The 20,844-nt window shown below is 42.9% G+C and overlaps 5 protein-coding genes across 5 annotated transcripts; 1 reads left to right on the plus strand and 4 right to left on the minus strand.

The window, feature by feature from the left end:
- Positions 1-4,564: 4,564 nt before the first annotated feature.
- Positions 4,565-5,538, plus strand: AOL_s00075g151 (uncharacterized protein; the record flags this gene model as incomplete). The annotated part of the gene is made up of 2 exons (XM_011122462.1): positions 4,565-4,610; positions 4,688-5,538. The coding sequence occupies 2 exons, from the start codon at positions 4,565-4,567 to the stop codon at positions 5,536-5,538; spliced, it is 897 nt and encodes a 298-aa protein (XP_011120764.1).
- Positions 5,539-5,732: 194 nt separating this feature from the next.
- AOL_s00075g152 (uncharacterized protein) lies at positions 5,733-6,164 on the minus strand (the record flags this gene model as incomplete). The annotated part of the gene is made up of 1 exon (XM_011122463.1): positions 5,733-6,164. One exon carries the CDS (start codon positions 6,162-6,164, stop codon positions 5,733-5,735), a length of 432 nt encoding a protein of 143 aa, XP_011120765.1.
- Positions 6,165-7,157: 993 nt separating this feature from the next.
- AOL_s00075g153 (uncharacterized protein) lies at positions 7,158-10,418 on the minus strand (the record flags this gene model as incomplete). Its single annotated transcript, XM_011122464.1, has 6 exons — positions 7,158-7,172; positions 7,236-7,730; positions 7,789-7,987; positions 8,048-8,760; positions 8,815-9,966; positions 10,077-10,418. The coding sequence occupies 6 exons, from the start codon at positions 10,416-10,418 to the stop codon at positions 7,158-7,160; spliced, it is 2,916 nt and encodes a 971-aa protein (XP_011120766.1).
- Positions 10,419-12,161: 1,743 nt separating this feature from the next.
- Positions 12,162-13,956, minus strand: AOL_s00075g154 (uncharacterized protein; the record flags this gene model as incomplete). The annotated part of the gene is made up of 3 exons (XM_011122465.1): positions 12,162-13,291; positions 13,371-13,866; positions 13,942-13,956. The coding sequence occupies 3 exons, from the start codon at positions 13,954-13,956 to the stop codon at positions 12,162-12,164; spliced, it is 1,641 nt and encodes a 546-aa protein (XP_011120767.1).
- Positions 13,957-14,746: 790 nt separating this feature from the next.
- On the minus strand, positions 14,747-15,911 carry AOL_s00075g155 (uncharacterized protein; the record flags this gene model as incomplete). The annotated part of the gene is made up of 2 exons (XM_011122466.1): positions 14,747-15,148; positions 15,246-15,911. The coding sequence occupies 2 exons, from the start codon at positions 15,909-15,911 to the stop codon at positions 14,747-14,749; spliced, it is 1,068 nt and encodes a 355-aa protein (XP_011120768.1).
- Between the last annotated feature and the right edge of the window lie 4,933 nt (positions 15,912-20,844).

The raw sequence follows: 20,844 nt of genomic DNA on the forward strand, positions 1-20,844 counted from the left end.
AAAAAGTGACCAGAGTCAAAGTCAAAGTCAAGGTCCGGAGAGACAACAAGATCAAACCAAAAAAAAATGACAGCGGGAAAGAAGGAAGGAGTACTGTAAACGAGAGCTCCGAAGCAATGCAAGGGACCCTCTTTGATTTGTTGGAAATAATACCGTGCGGGCTTAACCAAAAAGGCCAAATTGGGAGAAAACGATTTGGACTTGATAACGTTCAGGACCTGTGTAATTTGCGGTTGCAGCGGTGTATGCTAGCTAGTCCTTGAACTGCACGAGCCCAAGATACTAACAGGCAATATATACTCCAGCTTCAACAAAGCTATCCTCACCAAGACCCCAGTCATTGCAGTCATAGATTTCAAGGCCAGTGCGATGCCCACTCCGGCTTCGTCAGCATTATGACCACCAACATCAGCAAGTAAAGAAAAAAAACGAAAAAGAAGTAAAAATCATAAAAAAAAAGTGTTACGATCGAGCGCAGAGTTCAGTCACAGACAATGCGCTGCACGTGTTGCAAGGGGAACCCATTTCTAAAATAAAATACTTCATTACCAAATTTGGCAATCGTGAAAAATATTTCCTCTTGATATGAGCCGTTTAGGAAAGAAATATCTGCAATAAGACGCTGCATCCGAAGAAGTGGGTTGTTTGGTAGGACCCGCTACAGTGGCTGGTGCTTCATGCAATTATGCGAAGATGGCGGAACCCGGCTTCAACGACACTAACAGAGAAAAAAGCTTATGACGCAGCCTCCCCCCGAATGCGCTGTCATGAGCTGGCCAGAATCAGGAAGGCCGATTAACGGGTTTTCAGATCCACCTTGAGAGTCGCTGGGTTTCGCCGTTCGGAGGAACATAAATCATAAACAAGGAAAAGTAAATACAATGTATCTTACCTCAAAATACCTGTTCCGGTCAGCGCTGCAGCTGCAGCAAGTACGATGCTGAAAGGCAGATTCTAAGACCTGGATATTAAGTTATGAGTTCAGATCCTAGGGAAATCGTCGGCAAGGACGATAGACGTATCGTATGCCTTGCAGAGTATGATACCTTTATAGTATTACAAGCCGATGAGGTCCACATAAAAATGTTTCTCCGGGTGCTGCCCCTATCGAAGACAAAGAGGTGAGAATAGGATCGATGTGAATGAATCTCGGAACTGAATTATATTCACATTCCATCAATTTCTTTCTAGAAGTAATATATCTTACCTTCTAACTAAAGAACCAGGAAGTTAAACCTCATCGAACCCTGGCCATTCTCTCAAGATACCAATCGTACGCAATTCAGAATCAAATGTAGTCCCTAGTGTATTGTTGATACCCTCGAAACTCAGCTGCTCGTCGTATCTGGGTAGACGTATATACTATAGTTATAATATCAATCATAAGAGTGGGTTAGCGTCACCGTTACCGTATAACCAGGGTAAACAAGAGTGAAAATGGAAGATCTTAACATACAAGTGTCGACAATATTTAACAATTCAGCTGCATGCAGACTGGTGATAAACCGTCAATCGCAAGTTGTATAGACGCAGGGACAACCACTTTTCCTCGGAACAATCCTTCAAAAAAGGACAATAAAGAAAATGTGGGAGAAAAAAAAAGGTCTCGGACAATCCTAAGAATTACGTCAAATTCGCCGGTGGGGAGTGGGTACAAGATCTGGATCTTCTTTTCCGTGTCGACATGTCAAATCTGGAAATCATCTGTTATAGATCTTTCCTACACTCTTTTATAATAAAGACAAAGCTAACTTTAGGAAGAAGAAGGGCATACTACTAACTACCTAGTCTCCATCTATCATATTGCATGCATGTCATATAACCGCTTGCGTTCGAAGACGGCGTGTAACTGTATTGATCATGAGGAAACAAGTCTCAACTCTCACTCGGACTTGCAAGCTTGTAAACATTTCTCACCACTCTGATCTGATCTCTACCTCTATCTACCTACATACTAGATATCTTCCCTCTGACAAACTGAAACAAATGTCTAAGATTCCCCCCTCCTCTCTATTACTTATTATATATTATTACTATTGATTTAAGGTTTCTCACAATACGAATCCGCCGACCTCGATCTCGTCCATTCGAATTCGCCGCAGTAGATTTTTACGATCCCATTGGCAGCCACACGTGCAGCTACGTCTAAACCTCTACAAGGTATAAACGCCCCCCCGTAACAGATATTTGCCATGCAGGTAAGTTATGATACTAGTTAACTCCCCGAATGCACAGATATACTAAACTTACATACATAATCACACACATAACATCCGGATATGCACCAACATCACCTGCATAAAGCATCGAAAAGTCTGCCTGTCCGTCTGCACAGCTGTAGTGTATACAGTAGCGTCAAAAGTCAGCATCCTCAAAAAAAAAAAAAAAAAAAAAAACAACTTCAACCATGGTTTAGCCTAGCTTCCAATAGAAAAGAAACCGCTAACGTATAACGCCACGGTCAATGCAATGCAGGGCCCGCCGCGGCCACCTATCTAAACAAAGGATAACCCACCATCCGGTCTCAAAAAAACTCCACAAAACATCGTGGACTTTTTTTGACTCAGGCATTGATAAAACCAGCCTACTATACCGTCAAAAAAGTTTTCACAAAAAAGAAGAAGGATGTGACAAGCTGTACCTTTTCTGGCTCGTTGATTGGTTTGATCCCATGATCTGGGGACGATGTCATCGACATGGGTCTAGCCTTGCGAGTGCGAGATTCAATCAGATCTCACCTGAGAAACTCGAAAAACCCCATGGCAGGTTCAAAAAAAAAGCATTCGAAACCACCAGATGCTCTCTTAGCACGGAAGATATTGAGTATTTCTCCTACCTACTCCCGATTCCAGTAATACACCCATCAAGTTAGCTTCAGCAATCAATGATCCAACTGAGCTGCAGCTGGCTGGCTAGCTGGGAAACAAACAAACAAAAACGAACAATTAAACGTCTTTAATTCCGGGGAGGCTGAAAAAAAAAACTACTCTGAAACCTTCAACTCCGATTTCTAACTAACATCATACCATACTTTCTACAAAAAGTCAATGACCTTCCCCAAAGAGAATCCCACACACACTTCGCTTCGACGCATGTTCCTCAAACATAAATTCAGGAAGCGAGTTCGAATCTAGGTAGTCAATCAATCCGATATGCATGTCGCAGAAACATACACTGTAGAGTGTGCCTCCGGAATGAAGCCCGAAAAGCCTCATCCACTTAGCCGACGTCTAGACCGGTTTAGCCTCTAAGCCTAACCCAAGCCAATGCATCATCATGCATTTTTTCACATTCCAATGCAAAATACTACTAAACAGTACCCACCACAAAACTAGGTGTCCAGAGTCGAAACCCGACGAATGGATCCCGGAATCAACATCAATACTAATACTAGGATGCACGATGTTTACCTTGCTCGATCGAGAGAAACGTCCGAGCCAAAGGTTAAGATACCCGGTATTTGCCTACTCGGTAGGGTCCCACTCAACTCCACGTGTGATCGTGAACGCGAAATTGCATATTTCATCTCAACAAAAAAAAAAAAAAAAGACTTCACCAAAATAATTCGATCCGCGGTATTTCCCGCCAAATATCAATCAATCAAGTAGACAGTGTATAATATATCTATGCATGTGTCACTTTCCATGAAATTTAGACAAAAGAGGGAAAAAGGAGAATTCCCGGCACGACATCGATATCCCCGGACCCTTCCAGAAGCCTGCCACAAATAGGGATAATATATTCACCAATCGAAATCTAGCGTCTTGGCCGGTTGCATTTTCCAAAAATCCAAAAACCCCACAGCTATAACATCACGATAATGACATTGCATTATAAATCCCAATCAATTAATATTAGTATTAAACATCCCACATGGCATCCACAAAACCAAAGGTCCCCTATCTACCTATCTACCTATCTGCGATATAATAAAAATAAAACCTTTGTGAAACGGTAATCCGCATGCAGCAGATATATGTATGTAATAAGCACTCAGGGGAACAATCGCAGTTCGCAAATCGAACCCGCTGGCTAAGCTGATGATATGATATAATATAATAGCCGTCCAGCGCGAAACAATAGGCGACTCCTATAATCACCGTTTTTTCTCATCCGCCCAGCTTCGGTGTCTTTTCTGTGGTAACTTTTTTCGTGGAACGATGACATTGCATTTTGGCATGCATGATTAATTAATTAACTTTCGATCGCGATTGCCGTATGCACCAAAGCTACATTACAGATGTTTAAGATACGGTATCGATACTTCTTCGCCCATTGCATTGTATCGCCTTCGAGACTTGAATAATCAGAATCAAAAGAAAAAAGAGAAAAACCTGGATAACAGTATTATATAAGCCTATGACTAAAATTCAATTTAATGACAGTTTCTAAATTCCGACGAATAGCCCACCGCGCCTAACTGGCAAATCACGTGAGCGCCTACCGCGCCAACGCCATCACCAAAATTCTATCCAACCCACCCAAACCCACATCCCAAAAACCGATAATCCGGAATCCCCAAATCTTCAATCACGAAAAACCCAACCCTCACAAACCGAATGTCATGAAGACCCTCATCCGGCTATCCTCCCTCTCGAGGACCCAGCCACGTCAGTTCCCCCTCCCCTCCTTTCTCAAATCCTCAAATTAAATCTATACTAACAATACATATAAAAAAAACCCACAGTCTTCAAACCCACCCTCCCAACCCTCCAATCCCGTACCTTCTTCGGCCTCTTCCGTCGCAAAAACCTCGAAGACTCCAGAGGCGTGCCCCTCTCCGTCGCCGAACTTCTCGAAAAACAGCCAGCCTTACCAACATCAACCGGTCAAGCCACAAAACTAAAACGCGGCGACCTCTCTTCTTCCTCAATCTTCCAACAAGATGATTCCTCTACCTCACTTCCTCACGAAGAAGGAGAAGAAAAAGGAATCCCCTCCCCTCTCCTCCAACAAACCGGCAAAAACCGCATCGCAATCCTAAAACAATCCGGATTATACCCAACCTCCCCATCCTTCATGGCAAAATACAAAATCCGCCAAATAAAACGTCGAGGCCGTCTAACCCCCACCCTCAAAAAGATGCAATCCGAAAAGGAACACCTCTGTCAATCCCATAACTTCAAAACCTCCCTAAAAAAACTAGGCCCCCTAGCCAGACAAATCGCGGGTAAACCATTGGAACACGCATTAATCCAAATGAGATATTCTCCAAAAAAGGCAGCAAAGGAAGTCTTGAAACATTTGGTACAAGCTAAAAACGAAGCTATCTATACTAAAAACTTCGATCCGGAACAAACTTATATCTCTCAAGCATGGGTCGGTAGGGGGACACCGGATAAAGAAGCTCTTCCACGAGCTAGATCGAGAGTCAACATCCTCGTCAAACCGTTTACTTCCATCAGTGTCATCCTCAAGGAGAATAAAACACTAGAAAGACTTGCAAAGGAAAAGGAAGACAAACGGTTACGACAGAAAGTATGGGTACCATTGGCTAATAGACCGATATACGGTCAACATCAATACTACCAGTGGTAGTAGTGTTTTTATATACTCACATACCATCTTTTTTTTTGCAACCATGTACATATATCCCACTTCAACAAGAGTATATCTTTATACCAAAAAAAAAGAACCTCCTCGTATCTGTAAAATACAAACCCATCTATACCCCAACCTCAACATACATACTTAAGTATATACCGAGTAAAACCCCCATCTACAACCCCAAATCACCCCTCAAAAACCCTCCCCAAAAACCCCTCACTAAACCTCCAACACTGTCCAAAATTAACTTCAAACCCCCGTTGCCCCCCATAATACGGATCCCTCACAACCTTCCCCCCTTTCTCCCCCTCCCCCGCAAACTCTCCAAACATCATAACCCTCGCCTTTGACCCCTTCGCCTTCCCTCTCTTCCTCTCCAAATCCTCCAAATTCTCTTCATCCATAGCTAATATATAATCAAACCTCTCAAAATCCTCCTTAACAACCTGTCTCGCCCGATGAGATACCATAACTCCATTCCTTTCGCATTCGGCTACGGAACGTGAATCAGGTGGGTTTCCGATGTGATAGGCTCCTGTGCCCGCACTATCGATTACGTCGAATTTGTCGAGGAGGTTTTTCTCTGTTACGACGTGACGGAAGACGGCTTCGGCCATTGGTGATCTATATATTATATACTTAAGTATTTTTTAAAAAAAATAGGAAGTTGGCGGGGGGGCTTGATGTTTTTTTTAATTTTATAGATTTTTGTAGGTTTGATTTGAGTTAAGACTTACCGGCAGATATTACCAAGGCATACCTACACCTCACCCCCCCTCTCGTTAGCTTCTACCCTCAAAATATAAGTATATATAATAGTCTTGTTGTGGGTTCTATAAAATACCATCAAAACCGATATCTTCTCGTTGGATCCCATATCTACTACTATATAAACCTATACGGCTACTTTTATCGCCTCGTATTATATAGATATAAAACAAGCTTAGCTAGCTTTAGCTTTAGCTCAAGGTTGTGTCGTTGGGGTAAGTGTTCAAAAGCAAAAGGTCAGACAAACCGAACATACAAACACTGGAAACTCCGCCTTGGAAGTTTGTAAGTCATCTACCTATCTATCGAAATCTACACAACTTCCAACAAAACCGCAAAGATGTAAATAAATAAATAAAATAAATCCCATTCTATAAATAAGATATTATTGATAGAAACTTGATATATAAACGCCAAAAACTTGACTTTCGACCGGGCCGGTAATATAATTTACAGATAATACAGGTAAATACAACCAACCATGGTAAAAACTTCCAAAATCCTAGTATAAACATAAATAAAAAAAATATTTTGAAAATAACTAAGGAAAAGAGAAGAAGAAAAAAAACCTAACAAACTTCCCCGGGAGAACGATAGAAGGTAATAAATCACATACAACGGTAGATATAAATTGCTACCCATTGCATAATAATGGTAATAATAAATTCAAAAAGAATAGAGAAAAAAACTAGCTTGTCTAAAGCGAATACAACAGAAGTTTTATAAACCTCCTCTTTGCTATCAAAAAAAAAAATCACGAAGAGGGGCTATATGATCGTAACTCGTCAAAAAGAAAAAAAAAAGTGGAAGCATATTACAACCGTCGTAAATAATATCGCCGTTTATACACCACGGAACTAAATATAAAGTTAGCCAAAGTCCCAAATCTTCTCAACTAACACAAAGACTAAAAAACTCACCATTCTGATAATCAAAAACCAGCACGATCCGAAAAATCTAAAGAGCGATAGAGCTGCAACAGACCACAGGATCACCGAAAGGTAAATAGCCGCTCTCTCATCAGCCCCCGGGCCAACCTGCAATCTATCCAAACCAGCAGAATTCAAAACCACAGCCGCCAACCCAAAGTTCGTGAACATCCACAAAAGAACGACAGACGATCTGACACCCTTGTAGTAATCTTCTTGAACTTCTTCCGGCTTTCGGATCTTTGGCGGTTCGACGAATTTCTCACGCAGGATGTTGATTTGCTTGGTGTACTCTGCATCGAGATCACCGTCGTCGGATGGGATGTTGACGTCGACTTTGCCACCCTCTTGGACCTTGACCACACCCAAATCGGTAGCAACCTTGTCGTCTCCCTTAGTACCCCAGGAGATATCGTGTGTGTTGCAGAAAGCGTAGACGTTAAGGACATTGACGTAGCTAGGAGAGAGGAGAAGGTATTGCAGGAACTAAAAATCCATTAGTCATAGTTCATTTTATGTAAGGCGGCAGGCTCGCTAAACTTACGCTGGTGAACATGTGCCATGGTTCCCAGAACAGGAACGATGAAACGAAGTAGATAACGTATGTCGAGCACAGGGAGATAAGCAAATCTCTGAAGATGCGATTCTGGAAGAGGGCATTAACAGTGATCGGCCCTTCCGTATTCTCAAGCACCGACTGCACAGCGCGGACAGACACAAAGATAGCAGCGAAGAGCAAATACCTGAACCGAACATTAGCCTCTCTTCCCCATATAGCCAGCGAAAAAGAAGGGAAGACTTACACCATGATGATAGCCCAGAAGACAACCATAGTCATGTACAACTTATTCGACCCTTGCGGACGATTACCGAGCGAAAGGATGAAACAAGTGAGTAGAATACCAAGATACAACCATTCGAAGACAACACTCAAAACTTTCCCTGGCGCGAATCTAACGCTTGCTTCGCCCAAACTAGCCGTCAAAATCTTGAAAACCAAGAAAAAGTTGCTAAGGGCGAACCAGGAGAAAAGCATGAAAATGAACTGGTAGAGAAACTCGACGTGGAACATCAACTTGCGAAGTAACGAGTGCTTGCTTCGCCAGATATCAAAGGCGTGGACGAGGGCGTAGACAGCAGCGAAGAAAGAACCGTTCAACCAACGTCTTCGCTGCAAGATCAACTCGGGCATTCGGTCAGGGACATCGGTTTCGGCGTATGAAGACTTGACGTATGTCAAAACCCAGTTGCAGTTTCGCTTTGTGACCAATTCGAAACAGAGAATACGATCCTCGGCGAGGTACATATTGGCGTCGAAGAAGGTGGAATTAGCACCATGCATCGTTTCGCCCTTAAAGTACTTCTCGAGAGGACCCTCGGGAACATCGTTTTGCATGCTCCCCGGTAAACCCTTCCTGCTCTGCAGAGCAGCGAATCTGTAAGCGGAGAAAGCACCCGGTAACACACTGATAAAACCGAACGCGCTCTCTAGCGGTTTGTCCAGGATATTTGACATCTACATCCATATTAGCGGAGGGCCTAAAAAACCTAGGGATAGTTTAATGCATACCTTGTACTCAAAATTCTGAGTTGCAACGAGAGGGTTTCGCAGATGTTTCCATCCGGCACCCAACATAGCCTTAATCTCACCACAAGCTCCACCGCACTCGGGATTCAACTCGAAAGCCCTCCAGAGATGATAAATACTCTTCCCACCGGGTTTCGTACCAGCATCGATCAAAACACAAATCGACGGATCCAAAACCTCTCCAAAGGCCTGGAAGAACCACCGATGGGAATTGATCTTCTTCTGATTCTTCTCCTTCAAACAGAAGATAACCTGCATGGGAACACTGTTCTTGCCTCCAGGTTGAACCTCGACCAAGTCGCCCTTGATTTCCAGGTTAACTTGCGTGGTGTACTCGTAAATATGAGCCGTCACAGGTTTATCGCCGACTTGATTCTTCGCGATACCATCCTGATAACACCCCATAGCCGCCAAGGTACTCTTCGTTCTCGGATTGATCTTTAAACGACCGTCACTGACAATACAAACCACGATTTTCTTCCACCCTTCGTCACCCCATGTTTGCGATCCCGTTCGGCCGCACATGTACTGAATATTCTTGATAACACCACGCATAGTTCTGGCAAACAATATTTCATCCTCGTTATACATGGTGACTACGATGAATAATTCAGTATATCGCGGCTTCGAGAATAGCTGCTGACGAAGTGTGAATCGTTCCTTCAAGAAATCTGCCGGATCGCAAGTTGCAGCTGTGTATCGCATATGAGTGAACTCTCTAGCGTTCTGCCTCGGCATCTGGGATAGAAGCTTCTTCGGTACGGGACAATCGAGCACCAAGTTACCCTGGTACAGCTCGACCTTCTTTACCGTCTTCCATCTTTTGATCGTAGGAACCGGAGTTGTAGATTGTGGTGGGAAATATCCTGGATCTTGTTGTCCCTCTGGAAATCCAGCCTGAGAAGGACTTAATATCGGTTGGCTATCATCATAATCTTTATCGTAACCAGCTTCATTGTACTGATGCATCGGATAGCTATCCTCAAGAGGCGAAGGTTGATAGACGTCGTCAAAGTCTTCGTGAGAGTTGTAGGAAGGATTTTGATACTGTTGACCCGTTGTTTGGCCGCTCAACTGCTGTCCCGGTTGCTGACCTTGCTGATGGTACGAATGCGCCAGATTTTGGACCGAGTACTAAAAAAAAGTCAAGAAAGTCAGTAACAAAATTACCCAAAAAAACGAGCTAATTCTCATTCTATAGTTTTTTAAAGAAAAAATAAAGTTGAGGTTTAATCCGGCCTTACTGTCGGTTGCACTGCCATCTCATCATCATAGTAGTTCGCGTGCGCCGGACCCAGCCCAGGCGTATTATGTCGCTGCGGGGCGCCTCCATAAGCATCATAAGGGTTTTGGGGTTGATGGAGAGGTTGATGCTGTTGCTGGTCGCCATAGACGGGAGAAGGGGATTGAAAGGTTACTCGGGATTGAAGCGGTCGACCCGGCGACGGCGTTCTATTGTTGTTGTTGTTACTGTTGAAGGGATCCATGTGTGAAGGAGAGGAGATTGGACTTGGAGGATCGAAGGAACCAGCGCCATTGAAGTCAAGGCGGGAGTAAGGGTCATTATTATTGTTATGGTGGGCCATCGGCAGCAAGGACCGATCGCGGTCAGGATTTTGGTTTGTTTCGTTTCGGGGTTAACTTTGTGAACTCTGTGAAGTGAGCGTGTATGAGGCAGAATTGTCTATTCGATTCTCACAGATCTCCCAGAGGTTTGGCTGTTGGCTGTTGTGTTTGTGTGTTTGTGTGTTTGTGTGGTGTGTTTGTGTGGGTTGGTTGGTTCTGTTTCGGAGTCGCAACGGTTTGGCAAGCAAGCTAGCTAAGAAAGTAACTGACTAACTAACAAAAAACAAATTGCAATCTGACCGGAACTAATCTAATGAAGGGACGGACGGGACAGGACAGGGCGTATGAGAATATGATGGTGATAGTGATGGTGATGGTGATGATGGTGTCGTAAGTATAGTGCTTATGTACGAGGTTGAGGAGGTCCGAAGGTATGAAGAAGGTATGAGGGTGTGGTTGGGGTCTGTTTCAAGGAGCACAAGTCCGATTACGTCCTGTTCTTCCAACCAACCTAACTGCTTTGCTGCCCCTGCGTCGTCGTCGTAGTAGTTGTCGTAGTCGTCGTCTTCTGCTTCGTTTCTTTGTCGGTTCCCTCTGGCTAATTATAAATAAGGAACCGGTTATCTAATTTAACCAGTCGGGTCAGTGTTTGATTCATGATCGCTGGCCAGGTAATTTTATTTTTATTTTGTTTCTTCATCCCATGGATATTCACACACCCCACACACGAACATTCATACACCGGCACAGTACACTAAGGCCGAATGATATGCTATGATATGCTGTGATATGATAGGATGGGATAGAAATGGTACCCGTCTCGTATATGTAGCTTCCAAAGGAATAACGAGGGAAAGAGTCTTGACAAACCTGAATTTCTATAACTATCGCAGCGGTAAATCGTAAAACTCGGGCGCCTATGAAGCGTCTACTCTTCTATACTATATATAATATAATACAATAACAATCCACGATTCGAGGTTGAAGAAGTAATGAAAAAAAGAAGAAAAAGACAGAATGGGGGTGTCAAATAGGTTTCTTTTATTAATTTCGTCGATGACCGGACATTTATTTCTTTTAACTCTTAGAAAATACACATTTGACCCTGTCAACTGACTGCTCCCACTGACTGACTTCTTCTTCTTCTTTTTTTTAACTTCACCAACCAATATTCACACCACAAAGATCATTAATTAATTAATTAATAAAGAAAGAAAGAAAAAGGCCATTTGGAATTCGCTGCCTCGGAATCAGCCTGTGAGAATCAAAAAGGTGTTGCACTGCCCTGGTCCGGCAGCCAAGTTGACGTAAGTTAGCTAAGTTGATGGACACGAACCATGAACATGAACAAACACTCCGCTTTTCGCGACTAAAAATAGAGAAGATCTCTGTTCTTCTCGACAATACATAGTACATACATGTGGGTTCTGTTTCGTTTGTTTTGTTCCTTTGCCTCCTATGGTATGGTACGAAAGGGAGCTTGAAGGTCTTGGTATAATATTGATCCTGTGTAGTGTAGCTTAGCTTAGCTGGATCCAGTTATCGAGTCCTGCCTCGTTCGCTACTTACTTAACTACTAGTTGAGGCTGAACGACTCGAAGTCTTGGACGAACACCACCAAGCTAGTACTACTTCATACTTATTCCAGTCCATATCCACCCATACCAGGTACTCATCCACTTCTATACACACAATATAAACTGGTAACTTCAAGCACAAAGACTCGAATCCCAGGTAACGGGTAAGTAAGTAATTCACTAATTCTACAAAAGCCTCCAGTTAATCCCCACCGTCCACTTCCCCCCTTCCACGGTTACTTCCCACATCGGCATCCTCACCTCCACCCACGATCCCTGTCTAAGATCTTTCCTCAGCCCACTATTCTCATCCCCGATAAGAATAACCTTCCTCTCCGCCCCACTTTCAATCTCCTCGTCTTCTTCTTCCCCCGTAATAGCCGCGTAACCCTCTTCTCCCCAGACACTTCCAACTTTAACTACCATCATACCTGCCCGATCACCGCTAGCATAACTATTTCCAATCCTTCCTCCTCTTCCTCCTCTTCCTCCTCTTCCTCCTCCTTTCAAATTCAAACTCAAACTCTGCTTCTCCTTCTGATTCTGTTCAATAACCATATTACTCCGTAACACCACATCCTGTGCATCATACGCCCATCCCAATACCGTAGCCGCCAAGCCTCCATTCAAATACTTATTATTCACATTCCTTCGTTTCCTATGCGATGGCGACCACGCCATCGCGCATATCGCTTTATTAAGCTTCTCCGTCGGTGATGTTTTGGCCGGTAGCTTTAATTGCGGTTGATCCGGAACCGCCATCCACTGTTCGCCCACTACCACTGCCGTAGTAGCAGTAGTTGTCTTTGTAGATGGTGGTGGGGGTATCGTACTGCCGCTATCGTGGATATTTGATATACCACCACTTTTTAAAACCCTCTGTGGCGTTCGTAGTCCAGACTTCGTAGTAGTAGTATTATGAGACGTAATAGTAGTAATCGTACTCCGTGAATTCTCCTTTCGATTCGAACCCTCTACACCTTCTGTACCTTCATCTCTAGTACCCGGAAGACTAGACGCAATACTCTCAATATCATCAAATACTCCTGCACTCTTCTGTCTCTTCTTCTGCGGAACACCGCCACCACCGCCACCACCGCCATTAACCACGGCAGCTGTCATCACAACCTTCCCTTTCCTGTTATAATCGTCATCTTCATCGTCGTCATCATCTTGAACATCCTCCTGCGTATCTCCAAAGCTTAAATTCAAATCCCCAGGCGGCGAGGAAATAACCGCAGAACCCTGTCTAAACGTCGGTCGTCGAAGAGAAGGTGTCGGTGTAGCATGGTGATGAAGAAGTCCTTGTATCCTTTCTGTTGAATGCAATTAGCTTGCCCCCATAATACAATAATACCACTAAATATTAAAATAAAATAAAGGGTAGAAACCTACGAGGCACCGGCGTCCCCCCAAAATACTCAACAGGAACCTTCCACCCTCCCGAAGAATCTCCCAAAACCCTGGGTTTCCCCGAAGAAACCAATAACGCCTCATCAATCTCATCGAGATCGAATGATCTCCTCCTCCTCTTATTACTGTTACTATTACTATTATTATTATTATTACTCCCCAAAGTCCTCGGTACTACCGCCGTCCTCACAATCCCATCTTTCCTCTGACTAACACTCGACGTGAAGAAATCCGGATCAGGACTAAACCCTCGATTATACTGTCTATTATTCAACCCCCCCGGTGTCTGAATACTAGATTGTGTAGGTTGTTGCTGTTGTTGTTGTCGTCGACGTGCAGCTGGAGGTCCAGGTGTAGCGAACTGTGGTCTCGGAGCTGGAGCTGTTATCGACGTTTGGACCGCACCGGTTGAGATCCGTGGTGGGTCGGTACGAGATCGTGGTACGTCATCTGGTGATGGGAAGCGGTGTCGGGGTGTCTACACCATTCCTTTATGAGTAACACTTTCTTACCATTTATAAACATAGAGGGGTGCGGTCGGTGAGAAACATACCGCAGGCGGCGCCATAGCTAAGTCCTCCTTGCGCGGGGATTGGAAATTACTCAAAAATTACAAAGTCTCAAAAGACCTGTTTCGGTTCATCCGATATCCACCATGGTATTTTTTAAACTCTAAAACAAGAAATAAAAGTAAAAGTAAAATAAAAAGAAGAAGAAGAAGCAACCTTTTTGGTTATGTAACTTCGTTCCCGGTTATGGCAGGTATGGGGGCTGCAGCTACGGTTCTGGATGTGGAGTAAATGCGCGTGAGTGAGTGAGTGAGCGTGGGCGTGGCAGAAGCGAATGGTACCTGGTCTCCCACGTGACTTAGTGTAACCCCAAACCCCAACAGTATCAACACGCTTTTTTCGCTGCTGACACGAGCCGGTGGATCTTCTGTATCGTTCGCTGTCTATATTTAAGTATTTATCATGGCTTTTAATTTTTTTTTAGTTCCTTTACCGTGATCTCGGGATTTTTTCACGTGGGGAGGATTAAAACTTTGTGTTAAACTACGCTAATGCAGACTTCTATGGTTTTCTAGGAACGAATTTGTAACTCCATTGGAATGCTCAATTCTGACGATAATCAAGAATATTACTTTGTCTCGGGCATGAAAAAGCAGACGTAATGACATGAGACGAAAAAAAGACCGGATTAGAAACCCCAAAAAACGCCGATTGAAAGAGCGCAAAACTTCAAAGGGGCTCACAAAACAGGAAAACAAGACCATAAAACTCCAATCTCCAAGTCACGAAAAGAAACAGAAAAAAACAAAGAGGATATATACACCCCCCTCCCAAAAGCAGTACCAGTAACTACTCCAACTTAGCAACCCCAATCACCGCCCCTCCTCGTCCCTTCTGCACCAAAACCGCCCTCTCGATCCCCTCTTGCTTCTCATCCCCAATATTAAAAACCGTACTACCACCCCTCCACTCCCCGATCTTCTTAATATCAACCACAACATTCCTATGAGGCAAGCACCTCCCCGCGTTTTCCCCACGTCTGATGTCAACGTCGGGTGGGTTGGGCATATACCTGACCAAATGAACGTCTGCAACTTCATCTGCGTCTCCGCCGGAGACAAGGATTGCATTGCTTTCCGTGTCGACTCTGACTGTGTCTTCGTTTGCTGCGGCCATGACGCCTTGGCTGACGATTTTGTTGAGGTCTTTGAAGGTATTACCGACGCCATCTGCGCGGCCATTTACAATAACCTAAAAAAGAGAGAGAGATGCATATTAGTTATATTTTCTTGCCATAAAATAAATCTAAATAAAAAGAAGAAGAAGAAGAAGAAGAGTTAAAACTTACTTGCGGCGTAAAAACCGTCTCATTTCCCAACGCCCCCGCATAATCCCTCTGTCGTCTATCAAACTCCTTATTCCCAAAAACATCCTTCCACCCCAAATAATCCCAATAAGTAACCTCATAAGTCAACACCAAAATACTCGGATAATTATTCATGAGCTCGATAACATTCGAGTTCGCAGGCGGGCAGCTGGAACACCCCTGACTTTGGAAAATCTCTACTAGTGTCATCTTGGACTTCTTCGATCCCATGGATTGACGGCTGGATTTGGGACGTAACGCGATATCCCGACGGGTTTGGCTGGCGCTACGTTTTCGTGGTTTTGGGATGGAAAGAATGGGTACTTGGACTGGGGCTGAATAGGAGGAAATTACTATTCCTCCCGTGGTGCTGGAGCTGGAGCCGGAGGCGGCGGTGGTGGTAGGCTGAGGGGACGGAGTACTCCGTGATGTACTAGCTCTTCTCCCTCTTCTTGAAGATGAATCTGATAATGTAGAAGAAGACTCTCTAGATGATGTAGCGGAGTTTACAAAGAAAGCTTCGTTGGGACGACAGCAGCCGTAGTTGCAAGGAGCGAGGTCTGGTGGTAAATCGCAGGATTTTCGACGGAATGGTAGTTGGAGGGAGGAGGGTAGACGGAGGAAGTCTCTTATTATATCTATTGCCATCTTTTTTAATTTTCTTTTTCTTCTTCTTCAATTCTACTCCACGTTTTGGTTGATTGATTTCTATAGCTATCCTTCCCTTCGGATAGATATGAAAAGGCAATTGTTGTTAACTACTATTGTTGTTATTATTGTCGGTGTAAGAAAATAGGAGCTTACGTCGTCCTGCAAGCTGACGGACGAGCTGAGAGATAATAAGTATTTAGTATTTATAATGGTTTCGATGTCGTCTTCGATGTTTTTTTTAGTTTTTGTCAGTGATGATGAGGTCTGGCGTACAACCCCGGCCGAAGAATTGCAAATATCAAATATGACGGGTGTACTGGTGTGTTTTGTGTTGATCGCACGGGCTACGGCAATTAACGTTAATGTATAATTCAACCGCGATAGGAATTCGGAAACAAATGACAAAATCCAAAAGGAAGAAGAAGAAGGAAAAGAAAGGGAAGGGGGGGGAGGAATTAAAAATAAGGTCAAGCAGGAAGGAAGAAGGGGGGGAAGTATTATAATTTTCTGTGCATAAAAAGAGTCCGAAAGGGGCGGTTTTTGATTCACAGGAGCTTTAAGTTAAGTTGCAGTTGCAGTTGCAGTGTGAATTAATTGCAATTGAATGCAAATGGACCGGTGGATGTCAAAGTGACGTCCGGTACGTACGTACTGACAGCCGGAACCGACCTGGGTAAGTGCCCCACTGACCATGATCCTCTCACCACTTTTCGAATTCGAACACGGTACTTGCGGTACTTACTGAGCCCACCGAATCGCTCGTACCGAAAAAGTAACCTCGTAATTATACCCAAATACTAACCCTTTTCTTTCTTTCTTTCTAACTTTCCTTCCGGCAAAGTAAGTACCTATGTAATACACTATCCTTTCTCCGGCGGTGGCACTTCAATTCAAAGCCTTCTTGTAGTGCTTATGCAATGCCCGCAAGCAAATGCTTAAACAGCGCCTATATGCCCAGAGATCGAACCTACTCCACATCCAAGAGAAATAAAAAAGGCACAGAAGCAGACCAGCTTTCTACTTTTTGGATCAAAAAGTTAATTGGCTGCGCAGCATATGTATGTATGTATGTATGTATGTATGTATGTATGTATGCGTGTGAGTATGTAAGTACATACATGTACGGCGAAGGGTTTATCGATCTCACGTTATCATCACTTCGCATGCTCCGAAACATATTATATCTAAACCCCTTCGTACATACTTAAGAAACTTATTTTACTTTGCACGGTACTGTTCGCGCGTGCAAAGCCCAGTATCGTGGCTTCGAGCAATTCCCCCCTGTTAACTGCCTACTTACTTATCCACTTTTTCCAACCTAGAGCTCTCTCTTCCACCTTCTCTCTAGAGCTCGAGCTGAGAAAGTAAGTCAGTAAGTACACTACGTACTTTTGACTTCTTCACCGAAGAAATACCTTCAGACATCTAGACCACATGATTACATACACACAGAAAGAAGAATCCCGGGAAAAGCTAGCCTAAAGACTTGCCTCCACAACTCTCAGTCGCCGTTAATTTTCATCGAAAGAAAAAAAAAATATCAAATCCAGCCTGCAGGGATTTTGCGGCTGTGGCGAGCCCTTTTGACGGTTCAGGCGTGGGTTATATTTGGAATCAACATCGGATGGGGAGGTGGACCCACAACCACAAGCCCATCTGTTTAGTTACTGATCGTGCCCAGACAAATCCGCCTCACACCTATTCCACACCACCCCACACCACCATGGAAAGTTCCAAAAAATCCCTGGGCTGATAACATAATACCTGCAGCTGTACTCTCAGCTGCTATATCGGCCTGGGGTTTCCCGTGTAAGTATATCGAATTATTTTTTTATATACATAGGATTAATAATATAATACTTAATGAATCGCGGTTAAATTCTTGTTTATGTAGGTACACTCCATTATAAGCTCTTCGCTCGCTCGCTCGCTCTTTTCCGCGCCCCCCTCCGCCCCACTCTCAGATCAGATCGGATCTTCTACTTTTTAAGCTATTTTTTGATAGATATAGATCTTTTCTTTGTTTTCTTTATAACGATACAAAAGATCCTATCGGTAACTGTTGCCTTTTTTTTTCAAACAGTTGGTAAAACCACGAACGAATTAGACGTATATTATACAACCTAACCAATCACTTCCAAACCAAGCTGTTGTGTCGTGTGATACGTGATATCACCCAACCGATCGATCAACAGTCCCTTCTCGCCCACAAATTAACACCGGGCCAAAATATTTAAAATAGAAATAATTAATTGAGACCGAAGCTAGAATTAGAATTAATTAGATAATCTGTTTTTTTTTTTTTTAATCTTCCAACCGTAACGTTACTGTCCCAACAAATCACATGATACCCATTTTTTGTCCTCAATACTCGCAATATATAACATGACTTGACTCGACTCAAACCTCGTGATCAATTAGATCGAATCAACCCACTGTTGTAAGTACCTACCAAGTACCTACCTACTAACTTATCTATCTATAATGTTTCATCACAAACATTTAATATCTGACATGATATTGATATCGATATTTGATAACAATTAATCAAAATTCCCCTCGAGCTCCCCCGCCAACTTACCTCCCTACATCAACATACATATGCTCAATTTAAATCCAACCCCTGCATACAGCAGGTACGCATATCAAGAACTCTTTTCTCCCTATTCATTGTATCAATTAATAAAAAACCAAAAAAACCAATCGTTACACCAAAATTAAACATCCCACCAGTACCCCGCCTCCTAGTTCCTACGACATGCAATCGCAAACTGAGCCCATCAAACATCAATTACATACATACTTTCATATATAATATATCTATTATACATCAACTACCCACATAAAGTAAATAAAACTAAAACTAAATGCAAACGCCACGTTGTATATATAACTACCAACCGTCCCCCTCACCTACAAAAAAACACTCCATTGAAAATTTAAACAATCAAGTTTTTTTTTTTGAAACTTAAAGCCTGCCGGTACGCGGTCCGGTCCATGTGCCTCCCCCTACATGTATACATAACACTGCACATATATATTATATTTGCTGACTGCGCCTATATCAGACGCATAACCCTTATAAAACCACACACAAACTTGAACCCTCGCCCCCCTGAATTGAACATTTATCTCATATATATATCTCATAAATTAGATATTTTACCTACCCCCATACATACATCCATACATGCGTCTGCATAGAACCGCAGTGCAGTCAAAATTTCCAAAATAAAAATTACAATAAAGGTCATTAAAAATCAAAGAATAAACATGCTGACATAATATAATTATCCCGCTCTGTGTAACCTTCCTTAAAAAAAAAACACACCCACCAGCAACAACCGATGATAACGACTGGGGAGCCACCAGGCGTACACAATAGAAAGGTAGAAAGGAAGAAAGAACCCTAAAAAAATGATCTAGAAACCACAGGGTCAAGGGGGGAGTACATTACCGGTGCCTGCATGCCTAAATGTCCCGACGGCCTAGCTGCCTGCCTACACAGGACCGGCCTAACAAAGCTCCCTATTACACATAGAACGGCGACCCCCCAGACTGCCACTTATACCCTGGAATACCACTTATAGGTAAGTAAGTATTTATAAAAAGAACCGGCGCCGGCGAAACTATTAAGCCGGCAAAGATATATCGATCAATAAACCTTTTTTTCTTAAAGAATCAAAGAACGAAAATGATTACAATCTACCCGTCTACCTACGTAGATCTACTACCTAGGGTATCAATATCAGTATTGGGATAAATCGTTAATTAACCTCCACGATTTACCTTCAAATCACAATCATCCACAGATCCCTACAGACCCACCCCACGCTCCGCTCCATCACACCAATCATTAGAAACAACTACAAATTCCATATCACATCACATCACATCATACTCATATATCCAATCCCAACCGAACACTTGAATTTAACTACCATATACATTCAAACCCCTTCAATTGCGATCTACAAAATACATAACTTAAATCACCCCCCCCTCCCCTCTCCACTTAAATCCTGCAGCAACAATCAATTAAAATAAATAAATTAATCAACATCCCTACAACCCCGCCCCCGCCCCCCCGGCCTACTAGCTGCTCACAAGCCCTAATCCATACTACAAGGTATACATACATGCGTACCCGCAAGTACTACGTACTTACTTACTTACAACCCCTCAAGCTTCCTTATATATATCTTTGTGTAACAACATACCCTGTACCTTTTCCCGTTCCTAAATTTGAATACAGCGTAGGTAATGTGCATACATCCCATTCGCTTTCGTACATACCTCATACATACTTAGGTAATTAACTTTACATACACATACATACACTTCACATAAACTAGCTTCGAGACTAGACGTAGTGAAACAGCAGGACATTTTATGTAAACCCATCACCACTTCATTGATATCATATACATATACATATAAATCCTAATCAACACCCTAAAGCTAAAGCCCCTTATAAGTACAGCCGTATGCCTACCAACTTTTTTGTAAGCTATATATCCAAAATAAACAAAAACGTAAAAAAAAGAAGACAAAAACCGTTAACTTTAGTTGGTTAGTTCTATACGGAATCCTAAATGCTTTGATCATATATACTTTAAATCGATATATAAAATAGTTAATTAAATAGTTAATATAATCTACCCACGTGGTCTAGCTAAATTTTGATTTTACTTTCTTAGCACTACTTTGTTAACCTGTGCTTGATCATAATATATATATTTAAAAGCTAGCTGAGTTCCTTTGGGCTTCTGACAAGAACCATACATGGATATCTACAAGATGATAATATATCGATACATCCCAGCAAGCGGTCACCGTTCTGATAACTGGGTTAATACCGGGCCTCTCAGTGTTTCTATCTATCTATAATCGATATCATCACGTAGTCTTGTATTAAAACGCATAGGCA

This window comes from Orbilia oligospora (assembly GCF_000225545.1).
Source record: "Orbilia oligospora ATCC 24927 unplaced genomic scaffold scaffold00075, whole genome shotgun sequence".
NCBI classification, from domain to species: Eukaryota; Fungi; Ascomycota; class Orbiliomycetes; order Orbiliales; family Orbiliaceae; genus Orbilia; species Orbilia oligospora.